Source organism: Macaca thibetana, chromosome 5 (assembly GCF_024542745.1).
Source record: "Macaca thibetana thibetana isolate TM-01 chromosome 5, ASM2454274v1, whole genome shotgun sequence".
NCBI lineage: Eukaryota > Metazoa > Chordata > Mammalia > Primates > Cercopithecidae > Macaca > Macaca thibetana.
In genome coordinates this window covers 185,213,045-185,230,630 of record NC_065582.1, presented here as the reverse complement: position 1 = coordinate 185,230,630, position 17,586 = coordinate 185,213,045, and the positions used below count along the sequence as shown (strand labels likewise).

The 17,586-nt window shown below is 57.3% G+C and overlaps 1 protein-coding gene and 1 long non-coding RNA gene across 2 annotated transcripts in view; one reads left to right on the top strand and one right to left on the bottom strand.

Annotated features, from left to right (window-relative positions):
• The window catches only part of PCGF3 (polycomb group ring finger 3), a 63,883-nt gene that overhangs the window by 12,461 nt on the left and 33,836 nt on the right, over window positions 1-17,586 (top strand). The window contains exons 2-5 of the mRNA XM_050790746.1: window positions 12,294-12,332; window positions 12,630-12,770; window positions 14,725-14,842; window positions 15,987-16,083. Of these exons, the coding sequence (XP_050646703.1) occupies window positions 14,734-14,842; window positions 15,987-16,083 (206 nt within the window). The 5' untranslated portion in view covers window positions 12,294-12,332; window positions 12,630-12,770; window positions 14,725-14,733. The remainder of the gene's footprint in view (window positions 1-12,293; window positions 12,333-12,629; window positions 12,771-14,724; window positions 14,843-15,986; window positions 16,084-17,586) is intronic.
• On the bottom strand, window positions 5,276-5,841 carry LOC126954848 (uncharacterized). Its single transcript, XR_007725739.1, has 4 exons — window positions 5,760-5,841; window positions 5,514-5,636; window positions 5,391-5,431; window positions 5,276-5,349 (listed from the first exon to the last, which is right to left on the bottom strand). It is a non-coding gene; the product is annotated as an uncharacterized LOC126954848 (long non-coding RNA).

Below are 17,586 nucleotides of genomic sequence, written 5' to 3'. Positions count from 1 at the left end.
GCCTCCTGAGTAGCTGGGATTACAGGCGCCCGCCACCATGCCTGGCTACTTTTTGTATTTTTAGTAGAGACAGGGTTTCACTATGTTGGTCACACTGATCTTGAACTCCTGACCTTGTGATCTGCCCATCTCGGCCTCCTAAAGTGCTGGGATTACAGGCGTGAGCTACCTCGCCCGGCTGTTTTTCATTTTCTTAAAAAAACTTTCAGGGTGACATAGCTGTTCAGAGAACCATGCAAAGTTCCCTTTTCCTCCTAACCTGGCTCCTCTCCAGCGGGAAGGAGCAGAGAGTGCTTGTGGTGTGGTTCTGCGTGTCCACACAAGGTTGATGAGAACCCTCGGTGCCTGGACTGTCTTCTCGCCAGGGGCAGCTCAGGGACGTGCTGGTGCTGGAGAGTGGTTTGTGTCTGTACCTCCCTGGCTGCTGTGAGCCGCCTCCCCGCGTCCTCTGTCCTCAGCACGGGTTGGCGAGGGAGCCGTGTGTGTCTGTGGTGCAGGTGCGACGTGGGGTCCTGTCAGGGAGCAGGAGCAAGGCGTTCATGCCATAGGGAGGTGGAGAAGGGACGCTGTGTGAGTTTGGTAGGTGCTGAGGGCTGCAGCAGAGCTGAGGGGCAGGGCGGTGCAGACGGGGCGTTTGGGGTCAGGCCGGCCGTGGAAAGACCGCAGTGGACCAGGTGCGGAGACACAGAGCTCGAGGCGTCCAGTGGCCTGGCTGGGCCTCGTCCATGTGCTGCCGCAGGCATGCAAGGGACCCCAGCCCAGCTCCCTCCCTTGGCAGTGGGGGCATGAGGGTTGCATTACACAGGAAGGGACTGTCCGGATAATGGGAATGTGTCTGGGATCATAGCTGTGGTGTAGCTCACAGTGTTGTGAACAGCGGGTGTTGGGTTGGGGGCATCTGTGAGGCCAGTTTCAGCAGTGTGGTCATTTTTGTGAAAATAAATGAAAACAGGTTTTGCAGAGCCCGTTGGTGAAGGCAGGGGTGCCTCTGGCGTCGACTGGACGGCCTTTCCCTCCTGAGTGACAGCCCTGGACGCACTGTCCCCTCATGAGGATGCCGATGTGGCCCTGCTGCCAGAGTGTGCCGTGCACGAGGGGGCCGGGCCGCACAAGCACCCGTGTGTCACCGAGGAGGGTGACTGTGGGAGGAGCACCCATGTGTCACCGAGGAGGGTGACTGTGCGGGAGGAGCACCCATGTGTCACCGAGGAGGGTGACTGTGCGGGAGGACACAGTGCCACAAGGGAGGGCGGCAGAGTGGTTTCAGCTCCAGGAGGTGGGGCAGCCCGTGCAGAGAGGTGCAGGGTCTCTTGTCTGGTGGACAGGAGCTGGCCCACCTGTGAGTGGGTAGGGCCTCCTGCCAGGGAGCCTTGTGCATGGCTGGGAGGAGGGCGCAGCTGATGTGGACGCAGCCCCAACATGAACAGGACTCACGTGGATGGGTGATGTGCGTGTGGACCCCGCGTGGACACAGCCCCGACGTGAACAGGACCTTGCGTGGATGGGCGATGACGTGCATGTGGACCTGGTGTGGACAGGCGATGATGTGCGTGTGGACCCCAAATGGACACAGCCCCGACGTGAACAGGACCTTGCGTGGACAGGCGATGATGTACGTGTGGACCTGGCGTGGACGGGCGATGATGTGCGTGTGGACCTTGCGTGGACAGGCGATGATGTGCGTGTGGACCTGGCGTGGACGGGCGATGATGTGCGTGTGGACCTTGGCGTGGACAGGTGATGATGTGCTTGTGGACCCGGCGTGGACAGGCAATGACATGCGTGTGGACCCGGCGTGGACGCAGCCCCGACGTGAATGGATTTGGTTCCGACGTGACCGCGCTGGCACGGGAAGCAGAGGGTGAGGCCCTGCTCTGCTGTCAGGACGACGTGTCAGATTTCTGTCTCTAAGATGCTGCTCAGACTTGTCTGGAGGGTGAATTAGTGGGAGGGTGGCTTGGAGAAGGCTGTCCTGGGCGGGTTTCACCACTTGGACGTGAGCTCTGGCATGGGCCAGGGAGTGGCCGAGGACAGCGAGGAGCAGAGGATGACCCCATGGGCAGCAGGAGCTCAGACGGTTGATGTGGAGCAGACGGGACTCCACGTGGCACCGTCCCTCCCACCTGGGCTGGGCACCCGCGAGGCTGAGGACACTGGGGAGGGAACGCTGCCTGTCGGGCGGTGGTGACGATTTCATGGGTGTGTGTGAAACCAACCTCGCTGCACGATGCAGCAGTGCAGGCCCCAACTCTCCGTGCTCCCCAGTGGGGCTGCTCCATGCAGCACAGGACACGCCTGCAGCTCTGTGCCTGTGAGTCTCAGGAGCTGTTTTCTGGGAAGTTCATAACTCAGCAAAACTGACTCACAAACAACAGAAACTTCAAGGCTGTCCTAAGACATGGGTGGCAGAAGAAAATGTGCCCCAGGGGTGGGCTTGTGATGCCACCTCTTCCTCCTGGCAGAGCCCCCCCAGAGGAAGCCTGGGCTGGGCAGTCAGCCAGGCGGGGGAGGGGGCCGAGGCGTCCAGGCTGCAGAGGGTGCCGGGGTGGACAGCGGAGGAGAGAGGGAGTCGGTGCCTGAGGAGGCTGTGGGCGAGGCGGAGCAAGGGCAGAGTGCACTCACTGGGGGTCACCCTGCCCCCCGGGACTCCCCTCATAGGACAGAGAAGCCCCCGGTGAGCGGGGCTGCTGAACGCAGGCCCCAGGGCCTGTAGGTTCCTTAGGGAGACGGGTGGCTCTGTATGTGGGCGTGGAGAGAGGCCCATGGGAGACGGTGGATGGGTGTCTCTGTGTGTGGGTGGGCAGAGGCCTGTGGGAGGTGGGTAGACGGGTGACTCTGTGTGTGGGCGTGGAGAGAGGCCTGCGGGAGAAGGGTGGATGGGTGTCTCCGCATGTGGGCATGGGGAGAGGCCCGCAAGAGATGGGTGGACGGGTGACTCTGTGTGTGGGCATGGAGAGGCCTGTGGGAGACTGTTGGATGGGTGGCTCTGTGTGTGGGCATGGGGAGAGGCCTGTGGGAGGCGGATGGGTTGGTTGGCTCTGCGTGTGGGCGTGGAGAGAGGCCTGTGGGAGGTGGGTGGACCGGTGTCTCTGCGTGTGGGCGTGGAGAGAGGCGGATAGGTTGGGAGGCCGATAGGTTGGGTGGCTCTGCATGTGGGCGTAGAGAGAGGCCTGTGGGAGGCGGATGGGTTGGGCTGTTGGGTGGCTCTGCATGTGGGTGTGGAGAGGCCCGTGGCAGCTCCTTCGTTGCAGAAACCACATCAGAGCACATCTCACGTAGTGCAGGACACACGGGGCGTGGGACAGCGTCTGTATGAGAGCAGCATCTGTGCGTATGCAGTGTTATTTAAGGACACACCCACAGACACGGACGGACACGTCCTTACATGGAGAACGGCCATTGCCTCTGAGTGTTCAGGATGATACGTTTTTCCTTAATATCATCCTTCGCTTTGCTCATCATACTGAATACGTGTGTATGTGAGTTTTACTGCAAAACAAAACCAACAAGCCACTGTGTTATCCAGACGGCTCTGTGCTGTGGGCGCGACTCAGGACAGGGGCTCCTCCCAGTGTCCGGTAGCGGCAGCTAAATGACAGGGGCTGGAGGCCGCTCCAGGCAGTGGTGTGGCTGGTGTGCAGGGTGTTTTGGGGGTGTCTGAGCTAGGTGGAGAGGAAGGCATATGTCACGCTGAGACATCAGAGACACATCCATTCATGTCAGGGCTGCGCCCGCGCCGAATCCACACTCACGTCAATGCCGCCCACGCCGGGATGTGTCTGAAGAGTGTGGTGACAGCCGTGTGCCCTGTGCATTTCTGAAGGCTCCTAGCGGCTGCAGTTGCCGGGAGCCATGGAGCCATGTGACCTTGAGGTCCACCGGGGAGGGGAGGGTGTATTTCGGAGGCTGGAAGTGGCACCTGGAGGGGCTGGCCCTGGGTGTGATCGCTGAGAGGAGGGAGGTGGAAAAAGATCTGGAAGATGCCCACGGGAAGCAGGAGAAGGTGAGTGACCAGAGTGGGGTGCCCAGAGGGTAGCCCAGGGCAGACCAGAGGAGGGGGCGGGTTTCGCACCCCGGGAAGGGGGAGGGGCTCTGTGAAAGTGAGAGCTGTGTGGACGTGGAGCTTGTGAGTCTGACCGGGAAAGACAGAGGGTTCCAGACGGTGCGGGAGCCCCTTCGGTCTGGCTGTGTGGGGCAGGGTCCTCACCCCCGGGGAGGGGCCTCGTAGGGCGGATTCCTAGAAGATCCTCAGGACGCAGGAGCGGAGGCTGCTGGCTGGATGAGGATGGAGCTGAGACCTGAGCGGGCAGCCTGGGCCTGAAGGACAGCACAGGGGCTTGTGTGAGGCCACGAGGGGCTAGAGTACGATGCCCGTGTGATCCAGGTCTGGTGTGTGACGCGTCAGGCCCCACGGCGCCCCAGGCTGGCTGGCCCCCTAGAAGGCCTGTGGTCTCCATGGCCGCAGTGCGTTCTGGGGACAGGGCAGAGTGGAGTCAGCAGAGGGAAGAGGTGCGTGGGGCATCCAGGGATCCAGGGGTCTCCGGGCCACGCTCCCCTCCCCAGCAGCTGTGAGGATGGTGCGGGCTACTGTCTGCCCAGGACTGTAAGTGTCAGGCATAGCAGCTGCTGTTAACAGTCAAGGAATGTTTGGGTCAATTCGAGAACTTCAGGGCCCAACAGCAGAGCCCTGGCAGACAGACTCAAGACAGGTGGTGGTTGTCAGCCAGGAGGGGGCGCGGAGCCCTGGGGGTGGTCAGGCCCATGTGGCCTTGGGACAACAGCGAAGAGATGGGATCGGCTGCAAGAGACAGGGAAGTGGGTGACAGGGAGGCTCAGGGGCTGCAGCCAAGGCCCCGCAGGCTCTTCCACACCAGAGCCCATGTTTGGCCATGCCGGCCAGGTCAGGGGCTCAGTCTGGTGGGCCACCACAGCTGGCAGCACAGGCGGGAAGGTGAAGCTCCATGGAGCACCCTGGTGGACAGTGGTGCTGTGGGAGCTGTGGACCAGAAGACGGAGCCCATGCTTTGTCTGGATGGGTGGGGTGGCAGCTGCCAGTTCAAGGTCTGTCTTTTGTTTATTTACTTCATAAAACGCTCCAGGTGTTTTGTGAGAAATTATTCTTGGCCGGGTGTGGTGGCTCACACCTGTAATCCCAGCACTTTGGGCCGGGTGTGGTGGCTCACACCTGTAATCCCAGCACTTTGGGCCGGGTGTGGTGGCTCACACCTGTAATCCCAGCACTTTGGGCCGGGTGAGGTGGCTCACACCTGTAATCCCAGCACTTTGGGCCGGGTGTGGTGGCTCACACCTGTAATCCCAGCACTTTGGGCCGGGTGTGGTGGCTCTCACCTGTAATCCCAGCACTTTGGGCCGGGTGTGGTGGCTCACACCTGTAATCCCAGCACTTTGGGCCGGGTGTGGTGGCTCTCACCTGTAATCCCAGCACTTTGGGCCGGGTGTGGTGGCTCTCACCTGTAATCCCAGCACTTTGGGCCGGGTGTGGTGGCTCACACCTGTAATCCCAGCACTTTGGGCCGGGTGTGGTGGCTCACACCTGTAATCCCAGCACTTTGGGCCGGGTGTGGTGGCTCACACCTGTAATCCCAGCACTTTGGGCCGGGTGTGGTGGCTCACACCTGTAATCCCAGCACTTTGGGCCGGGTGTGGTGGCTCACACCTGTAATCCCAGCACTTTGGGCCGGGTGTGGTGGCTCACACCTGTAATCCCAGCACTTTGGGCCGAGTGTGGTGGCTCACACCTGTAATCCCAGCACTTTGGGAGGCCTTGTGGGTGGATCACCTGAGGTCAGGAGTTGAGACCAGCCTGGCCAGTGTAGTGACACCCCCGTCTCTACTAAAAATACAAGAAATTAGCTGGGTATGGTGGTGCACGCCTGTAGTCCCAGCTACATGGGAGGCTGAGGTAGGAGAGTTGCTTGAATCTGGAAGGCGGAAGTTGCAGTGAGATGAGATCACACCACTGCACTCCAGCCTGGTGACACAGCAAGACTCTGTCTCAAAAAAAAAAAAAAAAAGAAATTATTATCTTAGTGTTGATAAATTTGCCTTTATACATACCAATAGTTGTGCACACTGAGAGAAGTAGGCAGTTTGGGATCTGAAACTGGCCTGGTGACACTGCAGGCGTGGGCAGGCAGGCAGATGCGGGCACAGGCGGGCGCTTCCCGCACTGTTGAGGCCACCAGAGCCTGCACTTCTGTGGTTGGTTTTGACGAGGACTCCCTCTGTGTCGGAGGCCGTGTGAGGCACGTATCGCGGACCGCCGGCTGCGTTGTGAGGCGTGCACACGTGGAGCTGTGACAGTCATGGGAAGTTCTGTTTCCAGCTTTAAGCTTTTGTTTAAATCTCTGCATATCAGGAAACGATAAATTAAGACCGAATGAGAAGTTGTGGACTAGACGTGGGGTGTGGGGTGTGTAGGCTGCTGGGAGGAGGGGCAGCAGCCCCGAGGGGTTGTGGGGCCCACGGGACTATCTGACGCAGTGCCTGGCGGAGCTGCGTTTCCCTGTGGAGGAGGGAGTAGGAATGGGCTCTGGGCCGCGGCTCTGTGGGCTGCTGAGGGCTGCTGTCGGTTCTGCTCTTATTTGCCCAGGGGAAACCTGAGTCGCTGCCCCTCCTGTCCAGCCTTAGCACTCGTCCCCGGGTTCCCCAGCAGGTGACCACAGATGATGACGGAGCCTCCTGGAGCTGCCTCAGTTTCCCCAGCCGGCCCCTCACTGTCCTCCCCATCTCAGGAGCCCCGGAGCCACTCTCTGCCAGGCTCTCTGTGGCTCCAGTTAACCCTCAGGTCATCCCAGCCTCTTCCGAGCCATGGTTAGGATCGTTAGGATCAGCCCCGTCCACTGTGTGTCCATGGAAGTGAAACAGGCCACCAGCAGCAGGTGGCCGTGGGCGGGACAGGCTGTGGGGCAGAGGCTGGAGTGGTCTCGCGGGTGCACACCTGGGCCGCGGGGTGCTGCGGCCGTGGCTCCTGCACGCCGGGGTCAGCAGCCATCTCATTGGGTTTTAACGTGCATTTCCCAGTTTACAATTGAGCGTTTAAAACATGCTTATTTGACGTTTCTCTGTCGTGAAGCTCTCTATTGGCTAGAGTGGGGCTGGCGAACTCTGAGGGAGGGAGCAGATGGTGATCATGGTGTGCCTCAGGCCTCCCTCCAACGAGCGGCGCTGTGTGCTGTGGTGGGAGCAGGCCCTGCGGGGCCACAAACCCGCGCACACAGCCACGTTGGCCAGGCCCTGGTCTAGGTTGTGGCCCTGGAGGCACTGCCAAAATTTCCCTCAGGCCTCGGCTTTTTTTCTCCAGGGTGCTTTTGGATAACTCAGGGTGCTTCTCTTTGACTTGTCATTTCCTTCATGGTCAGTTTTATTTTCTGTCTCATAAATCTTTTCCTCACCCACAATCATGACGATACCCTCCTTAGCAACCTCCAAAGGTTCATGGTTGCCTTTTCCAGTGTCCTCACCCACCCGGCCTTGGTTATTTTCGGAGTAGGATGGTTTAATACAAGCTGAGAGTTTGGCTTTTTTTTTCTAATTTCAGCACCAGGAACGATGTTTGTGGTCTGTATTTTTAATTGTAAGATACACACTAAAATTCACCAGTTTCATTGTGCAGTTTGGGGACTTTTCACCCCTGTCCAGTCTCACAGACTCGCGGACTCGCCGGCAGTGCTGGCCCAGAGCTCGGTCCCCACAGGCCTCCCTCAGGCCCCTCTGGCCAGTCCCTGTCCGGCCTGGACTGTGCATCCCGCCTGCATCCTCCCACCAGACTTGCTGTTGTTCTGGAATTGCGTGGCGCGTGGGAACATGCTCCTGCGTCTGCCCCCCTCCCCCGTGGCTTCGTGGGCGCCTGCGTTCACTCTCACTGCGGAGCCACGTCTGCGTGGGGAGGGGTTACGCTGTGTTTATCAGCCGCCTCCTGAGGGACTAGGTGCTTGTTTCCAGTTTGGGGCTGTTAGGAAAAGGGCTGCTTTGAACATGCTTGTATAAGACTTTGAGAGGATGTGTGTGTTAGTGTCTTTTTTTTTTTTTTTTTTTTTTTTTTTTTTTTGAGATGGAGTTCCCCAGGCTTGTTCCCCAGGCTGGAGTGCAGTGGCGCGATCTCAGCTCACCACAACCTCCACCTCCCAGGTTCAAGCGATTCTCCTGTCTCAGCCTCCCCAAAAGTTGGGATTACAGGCACGCGCCACCATGTCCGGCTGATTTTGTATTTTTAGTAGAGACGGGGTTTCTCTATGTTGGTCAGGCTGGTCTCGAACTCCCAACCTCAGGTGATCTGCCTGCCTCAGCCTCCCAAAGTCCTGGGATTACAGGCATGAGCAACTGCACCTGGCTGTGTCTTTTTTTTTTTTTTTTTTTTTTTTTTTGAGATGAAGTCTCACTCTGTCACCCAGGCTGGAATGCAGTGCAGTCATCTCAGCTCACTACAGCCTCCGCCTCCCAGGTTCAAGTGATTCTCCTGCCTCAGCCTCCTGAGTAGCTGGGACCACAGACACCTGCTACCACGCCCAGCTAATTTTTTGTATTTTTGGTAGAGACGGGGTTTCACCACGTTGCCGGGCTGGTCTCAAACTCCTGATCTCATGTGATCCACCTGCCTTGGCCTCCCAAAGTGCTAGGATTACAGGCGTGAGCCACTGCACAACCAGCTGAGGGTCTTCAACAGAAAATTTATTTGGTTAAAGGTATTTCCTTCTCTTCTTAGTTTGCTAAGAGTTTTGTGTTTTGTTTGTTTGTTCGTTTGTTTGTTTTTGAGATGGAGTCTCGCTCTGATGCTCATGCTGGAGTGCAGTGGCATGATCTCGGCTCACTGCAACCTCTGCCTCCCGGGTTCAAGCGATTCTCCTGCCTCAGCCTCCCGAGTAGCTGGGACTACAGGCACCTGCCACCACACCTGGCTAATTTTTTGTATTTTTTAGTAGAGACAGACTTTCACCATGTTAGCCAGAATGGTCTCCATCTCCTGACCTCATGATCTGCCAGCCTTGGCCTCCCAAAGTGCTGGGATTACAGGCGTGAGCCACTGTGCCCAGCTGAGTTTTGTTTTTTTTAAATCATGAATGGATAATGATTTTGTCAAATGATTTTTATGCACCTGCTGGGAAGATCATGTGATTTTTCTCCTTGTATCTTTTGTCATAAATTGTATCTTTTTTCCATACACATTAAGCTCACTTTGTTTTCTAGGACTCTGAGTTTGTCAAGAATGATTATCTTTTTGTATATTGCTAAATAAGGGTGACTAACCTTTTTCTTTGGATTTTTACCTCTGTGTTTCCTGGTGAGGTTAATGTTGAGTTCTTGCCGTCTGCCCTTGTCAGGGTCTGGTTATGTCAGGCTCTTAGCATGAGTTCTCCAAGAAGAGTTTGAGACTGAATTGTTTGTGCCCTGAGCATCTGGTGAAACCACCTGCAGCCCTCTGGGGCCTGGCACTGTCTTGGAATGGACTTTCTGACCATTCTGGAACTTTCTGGGTTTCCTCTGCTGGTCTCAATGCTGGTGAATTACTGTTCTAGGAACTTATCAGTTTCACGTAAACTTTCCATTTTATTAGGGTCAAGTTCATCATATCCTGTCCGTGCTCAGACATCACCTGCTTTAGGTGCACCCGGTTTAATAGTGCACAGCCAGCTCCCCCGAATCCGTGGGTCCAGTCAACACAGATTGAAAATGTTTGGGAACCAAAACAATAAAAAAAAAATACAACAATAACAATAATGCAGAGCTTAGAAATACAGTAGAACAACTATTGATACAGCGTTTACAGCATGTTAAGTGTTGCAAGTAATCTGGGGATGGCATAGAACGCATGGGGGGGTGGCGTGCACAGCTTCTGTGCAGACTTGACACCACTTCACGTCCAGGACTTGAACACCTGTGGATTTTGGTATCAGAGCGGCGTCCTGGAACTAGTCCCCCACGGATACCAAGGGATGGCTGCGTTTGTCGCCTTCTAACCATAGTAAATAATTGGCCTGTTTGTTAGTGATTGTCTGCCTTCATTAGAATGCTGGCTCCAAGGTCTGCGTCTTGTGTTTTCACTGAAGTCCCAGAACCCCTGTCAGGAGCCGCCAGCTGTGCCAGCCAACACAGGAACCACTGGCCACAGTTTAATTAAAATTAAATACAATTAAAAATTCATTCGGTTGGCCAGGTGTGTTGGCTCACACCTGTAATCCCAGCACTTTGGGAGGCTGAGGTGGGCGGACCACTGGAGGCCAGGAGTTTGAGACCAGCCTGGGCAACATAGCAAAACCCCGTCTCTACTAAAAATACAAAAGGCTGGGCATGGTGGCAGACGTCTATAATCCCAGTTACTTGGGAGGATGAGGCACAAGAATCGCTTGAACATGGGAAGTGGAGGTTACAGTGAGCCAAGATTGCACCACTGCACTCTAGCGTGGGTGACAGAGCAAGACTCCATCTCAAAAAAAAAACAAATGGGCTGGGCACGGTGGCTCACCCCTGTAATCTCAGCACTTTGGGAGACTGAGGCAGGAGAATCACTTGAGCCCAGAAGTTCGCAGCCAGCGAACTGCCCTGGATAACAGACTGAGACCCTGCCTCTACTAAAAATACAAAAAGTAGCCAGGTGTAGTGGTGCATGCTTGTAATCCCAGCTACTCAGGAGGCTGAGGTGGGAGGATTGCTCAAGCCCACGAGGTCAAGGCTGCAGTGAGCCAAGATCATGCCACTGCACTCCAGCCTGGGTGGCAGAGCAAGACGCTGTCTCAAAAAAAAGAATAATAATTACGAGATCCTTCAGTCCCACAAGCCACAGTTCAAGTGCTCCACACCATGTGTGGTCAGCAGCTGTGCTGTTGGGCAGTGGAGATGTGGAAGCTCCCAGTGTTGCAGAATGTTCCGGAAGCCTGGCTTTGAGTCTGGCTTCATTCTCTTCATCTTGTTTCTCTTCTCCCTCCCTCAAGAGCCTCAGACATGCCTGCTGATCTCCCCTTATACTTGCCTGGCAAGACTGACTCTACTCTTTCCCTTCTTCCTCCCTTTTTATGTAAAAGTTAACTGAGCTTCAAAGACTATTTAATAAAAAGTGCAGTTATGGGAAACTGGAATAGAAATGATACAAATGGGGTAGAAAATGAAGAGCGTGAAAGTATTTAATCTCTGTCAGTAAGCCACAGACACTGTACGTCATCCAAGGCCCCCACTTTCCACAGTCTGACCCCAGCCACCCGTTTCCCAAGCTCAGACAGGAACATGGGAGAGGCCACCAAGGTTCCTGGGGAAGCCTTCCCAGCATGGCAGTCACCCTGGTGCCTCATCCCAGAGGCGGGGTCCCCACGTGGTCCCCTGGGTCCTATGGTGCCTGCTGCCTGTCTTTCAGGTGGGGACCATGTCCCTACCCTGCCCCTCCCTGTCTACGGCCCCAGGTGCCCTCCCTGGCCCCAACGGAGCGCTGCGCGTGCCGTGTCACCATCCTGTCCCCACAGAACGCACGTGTCCTCATCCCCGCTGAGCCCAGTACCAGGCTCAGTGCCTGCACTGGGGCCCTTGGTGTACATCTGCCAGGCGCAGGCAGGTCTGTGACTGGGAAAAAACACAACGTTCGGGCAGGGCGCGGTGGCTCAAGCCTGTAATCCCAGCACTTTGGGAGGCCGAGACGGGCGGATCACGAGGTCAGGAGATCGAGACCATCCTGGCTAACACGGTGAAACCCCGTCTCTACTAAAAAATACAAAAAACTAGCCGGGCAAGGTGGAGGTCGCCTGTAGTCCCAGCTACTCGGGAGGCTGAGGCAGGAGAATGGCGTGAACCCGGGAGGCGGAGCTTGCAGTGAGCTGAGATCCGGCCACTGCACTCCAGCCCCGGGCGACAGAGCGAGATTCCATCTCAAAAAAAAAAAAAAAAAAAAGAACACAGCGCTCTGTGCACAGCGGCAGAACTGCGGGGCTCTCGTGCTGCCTCGTGGACCCGGCCCTCACTGCCTTGCCTCTGAGGCCCTGCATTTCCCCAGATCACCCCTGAAATTCACCCCTCCTCCGGGGAGCTTCCACCCAAGAGCTTCCTCTTGGGCCCAAAACAGCATGATGGGGCCCCCAGCTGCCCCCCACCCCCGTGGGCCGGGTGCCCACTCCTGCTGTCTCTGATGCCTTGGGCCTCCCAGGTAGAGCCTGTTCTTCACGGTCCCTGAAGAACTTTCGTTTATTTTAAGCAAACAGACCAGTGTAACCGAGCAAGGCTTGGTACCGCGGTGGGATGGGGGCCGTCCGCCTGCAGTCCAAGGGTAACCCTGTTGTGCTTTTTCTCCGCAGGCGTCACAATGTAGCAGGGACCCCAGGCGTCGTGCTCAGGTAAGTGCACGTAGGCCGACTGCCCTCCTCTTTCCGCGCCTGTGAACTGCCGGACTTTGCCGAGACCACGCTTTGTGCATGTGGTCGCCATGCCTTGCAGCGCCTCTTAAACGCCGGCTCTGAGGACAGGCTGGAGCCGTGCGTGGGTCCTTAGCTTTTCTCGCGGTCAGTACTTCTGATTGACCCCATTCCGCCTTTTGCTCGGTGGGGCTTGGTTGCGAGTTCTAGTCTAAATGGCGGAGTTGTGGCAGTCACACAGCCATGACACAAAGTGAACAGGTGCCATTTCTGTGCTAGAAAATGGAAAAAGAGCCAGGGCCGGAAGGAGGGTGCAGAAGCGAGCCCGCGTGCGGAGCCAGGAGGCAGCGTCGCGTGGGAGTGCTGGCCTGAAGCCTCCATGCCCCGGCAGAGGGACGGACACGCGGACGTCTAGCGGAGGTGAGGCCCACGTCCCCGACCCCGGAGGTGCTGCTGACTCCTTGCCCAGCCCTGTTGCCTGTTGTGGGGAGGGCGGGCGATCATGAGTAGCAGGCTGGTCAGGACACGGTGCAGCATTCACGGTTCACTGCCGAGTTTTCCTGGCCCTTCCTGTAAGAGTCCAAGATCCAGCCAGCTGTGGAGGGCCCAGGCCTTGATGGCAGCGCGGGGTGCAGAGGGCTGGTTTCCTTCCGTCACTGGTTCACTTGGGTGCCCTCCGGACGGCATGTGGCGGAGGAGCAGTGCTGTGTGGGGGCGCAGCCTGGGGCTTCTGCCCAGTGAGTTGTGAGGCAGTTGATTAGCACCGGGAGATCCTCCGGCACAGGGCAGGGCTCTCTCGCTCCTCCCGGGTGGGTGTGGTCCTCAAGTGCGCAGGGCGGGGCTCCCCGTCCCAGGTGGGTGTGGTCCTCAGGGGCTCAGGGCGGGGCTCCCTGTCCCAGGTGGGTGTGGTCCTCAAGTGCGCAGGGTGGGGCTCCCCCTCCCAAATGGGTGTGATCCTCAGGGGCTCAGGGTGGGGCTCCCCTCCCCTCCTGTGTGGGCGTAGTCCTCAGGTACGCAGGGTGGGGCTCCCCCTCCCAGATGGGTGTGGTTCTCAGGGGCGCAGGGAGGGGCTCCCCTCCCCTCCTGGGTGAGCGTGGTCCTCGGGCTCAGGGCGGGGCTCCGCCCCCCTCCCCTCCGTCTCCCTTCCCCTTCCTGGGCAGGCTCCTTATCCTCAGTGCGCATCAGGTCTCCCGAACCTCACAGCCCCACAGGGAGGAGGAGGGGAGGATTTGACTTTGGAAGTCTCTGACCAGGTGAGGACCGCAGGCGTAAAGGTGGTGGCATAGTGGTCCGGGACAGGCCTCACCCACAGGCGTGTGACCCCTGGATGAGCCCAGCTTTCGGCTGCTTCGTGGGACCCCCAGGCCCGCGCCTGCAGCAGGCGACGTGGGGCTCAGCAGAGAGCTCCAGGCTGGGCCTCTTGGTGGCGGTGATGACGGAAGTGGTGTCACGCATGCAGCAGTTTGGGTCGCGGCTTTCCCTCCTCACTGAGGGAGACTCGTGCCTGCTTCTCTCCTGGTGAAAGGTCTGGGGAGCGAACTCCCAGTAGTGGGGTGCACCCCGGCCAGCCTGAGTCCCCGCCAGCCTCCACCCACGCAGCGGCCCTGCTCTCTTGCTGCCGGTGTGCGGTGACGTCGGGGGTCTGCTCCCTGAAGGCGCAGGTCTGGTGGGCGAGCAGAGCGGCTGCGGCAGCTCTCAAGGCAGGGCCTCCGCCAGCCACTGTGGCCTGGCCTTGTGCCCGCCCTGCGAGGGTAGAGTGGGGCCCCGGGGCGACGCGGCCCCTGCCCCGTGCTGCCTCAGGCTCTGGGAGACACAGTCTCGGGACACCCCGTGGAAGCGGCGCCGGCCCGGAAGTGAATGAGGAGGAAGGGGGAAGGGCGCACAGCCCAGACTCTTAAACTGGGCCCAGGGGCCGCGCTGTGAGCCAGCCGCACAGGGTCCAGGTGCCCAGAGCCTGCCCATCCTTATCTCATCTGGCAGCTCTGCCCTCGCAGGCTCCTCCTGCTCCCTCCGCCTTCACAGACAGAGGGTCCCGGGATCCTGCCTCTCTGAAGCTTTATGGACCCTTCTCAGTCCTCACTGCGAGAGGAGAGGAAGGGTGTCAGGCACAGAGAGAAGCCAGTGCCGGGGGAGCCGGGGGCTTTTGAAAAGGTGGGCTTGTCCCAGTGCACACAGACACTGGATTGCTGACCGTGCCCTGCACATGGGAGCCTGGGACCCAGTGAGCCCAGGAGGCTCCTGCCCCCGGGGCCCGGGGCCTGCACCTTCCTCCCAGCCTGCATGCTCTTCCTTGGAGGGCCGCTGTCAGAACTAAGCCAAGGATGAAAGGCTTTGGAGAGTTTCAGGTGTTAATTAATCGCATTTTGTCTTGCAGAAGCCAAAGATGTTGACCAGGAAGATCAAGCTGTGGGACATCAACGCCCACATCACCTGCCGCCTGTGCAGTGGGTACCTCATCGACGCCACCACGGTGACGGAGTGCCTGCACACCTGTGCGTGCCCCACCCAGGCCACCCAGGGAGGGCGTGCCCTTCCCAGCTGCGTGCTCTTCAGAACCTTGGCCTTTGTTTTACCACGAGCTTTGAGCTCAAGCCCCGACAAAAGCAGGACTCAGGACCAGGGGCAGAGAGGATCTTGAGGATAAGTCAGAAAAGTCATTTCACACTAAAGGTCCTGTGGGTGGTTTCAGAGCAGATGAGGCCTCACTTAGGAGAGCTAAACACAGGAGGGGCCACGCTCCTGCCACTGAGCAGCAGGGCCAGTGGCCGCTGTGACACGGCGCTCACTGCTGGTGGTTTCCACATCTCCGAAGGAGTTCCTTAAATCCTTCAAAGGGGAACCTGCCAGTGTGCTCCTCACACTGGATGTGCGTCCGCACACCTGATGAGCCTGTGCGTTGGTGTTAGAGGACTCACAACTGGGGCTAGACCTGGGTGTTTCTCTAAGTGTGGCTGCAGCTGACGGGCAGGCGTCATCAGTCAGGCTGAGGCTCAGTTCTTGTGCTAACATGAGGCCTCATGGCTGGCGGCCCTGCTGGTGTGGACGACCGCTGTGTGCGTCTCTTGATGGCTGAGGACCATTTCGCTTAAACAGGATCTTTAAAATAAAGTGTACACTTATAATACAAGTGATGCTTGTGTATTTCTCATTTTAGAAAATAAAATATTTGCCAAGTTGATAGGATTTTGACTTTAACGTTAATCGTATTTTTAGATACTGGTTAGCATATTTTATGTAAGGTTATTTTCATTTGATTTTATCTAGTTGTACGTAGAAGATACTGTCATCTTTTAGGACAAAGTATTGTAAAATTATCTATATTAGCCCATGTTCTGATGACCCACAGCTCTCTCACCTTTGAGCATCATCTCCCCATTCTAAGTGTTTCTTCCCACTTAAATCCTAACCCTGCCTCTTTGAGGAAGCCCATTGACAGGACAGTTAAAACTTTCTTGTTGCTTCTGATACCAGAACGGCAAGATGTTTCCTTTTCAGAAGCCAAGAGCCGTAAGGAGGACAGCAGTGAGCATCTGCACAAAAATGAGCTCAGAGATGCCCATGTTCAGTGGAGCACATGGGTGGGCTGGGTGCCCTGGCTCTGGACTCTCTCCTAACACACTTGTGCTTTGATGACAGTCTGCAGGAGCTGCCTGGTGAAGTACCTGGAGGAGAACAACACCTGCCCCACCTGCAGGATCGTGATCCACCAGAGCCACCCCCTGCAGTACATCGGGTGAGTGTGGGCCTCCCCAGGCCACAGTACGTCGGGTGAGTGCCCCCCAGGCATCTCTGTGAGTGTGGGCGTTCCCAGGCCACCGTACGGAGTGAGTGCCCCCAGGAGTCTCTGTGAGTGTGGGTGTTCCGAGGCCACAGTATGTGAGGTGAGTGCCCCCAGGCGTCTCTGAGAGTGTGGGCCTTCCCAGGCCACAGTACGTCGGGTGAGTGCCCCCGGGCGTCTCTGTGAGTGTGGGCCTTCCCAGGCCATAGTGCTGTACCCCCATCCTGCCTTGGCAGCAGCCTCTCCTGACCAAGGGCACCCCAGGAGCTTCACACAAAGAACCTGGGTCCAGCACTTACCAGGCCACCCTGCCAGGCCTGCCCACACTGTGCCTGCAGATACATTTCCATCAATACTTAGTCAAGTAGACTGGGTACAGTGGGTCACACCTGTAATCCCAGCACTTTGGGAGACCGAGGCGGGCGGATCACCTGAGGTCGGGAGTTTGAGACCAGCCTGACCAACATGGAGAAACCCCATCTCTACTAAAAATACAAAATCAGCCAGGCGTGGTGGCGCATGCCTGTAATCCCAGCTATTCGGGAGACTGAGACAGGAGAATCGCTTGAACCCAGGAGGTGGAGGTTGCAGTAAGCGGAGACTGTGCCGTTGCACACCAGCCTGGCAACAGAGCAAGACTCTGTCTCAAAAAAAGAGAAAAATCACTTAGTCAAGTCAAATCATTGGAGAACCCTCAGGACCCAGGTTGAATGTCATGAGTTTTATGCAGAATTTGCTGAAGTTAAATTTGATGTGAGCTGGCCCTTGGATCCACCTTCCACCTTTCTGCCGTGGAACAGGTGGTCCTGGCCCTGCTGCCCCTGGCACATGGCCGGGGTCTGTCTCCCTGTGCCACGCTCTTCTGCCCAGGGTCACAGAGAGCCTCAACTCACCACTGGGCCAGCCACTGTTTCTGGAGAAGGCAACTCTGGCCTGGACGTGAGCAGGAGGCCAAGGGGCCAGCCAGGTGGAGCATGTGGTTCTCACACAGACTTGGGGGGTTGCTCCAAAGGAAGGGAAATGCTCCTCATACCACAGAGGGTAGTAGAGATAATTCTGAAGACACATTTTGAAGGAGGAAAGGCCGATGTGTTTGTTTTTCCCTTTTATTTTTATTATTATTATTTTTAAATTTTATTTATTTATTTTTGAGACGGAATCTCGCTGTCACCAGGCTGGAGTACAATGGCGCCATCTCAGCCTGCTGCAAGCTTCGCCTCCTGGGTTCAAACGATTCTCCTGCCTCAGCCTCCCGAATAGCTGGGATTACAGGCGCCTGCCACCAAGCCTGTCTAATTTTTACTTTTTTTTTTTTTTTTTGAGACGGAGTCTCGCTCTGTCGCCCAGGCTGGAGTGCAGTGGCCGGATCTCAGCTCACTGCAAGCTCCGCCTCCTGGATTTACGCCATTCTCCTGCCTCAGCCTCCCGAGTAGCTGGGACTACAGGCACCCGCCACCT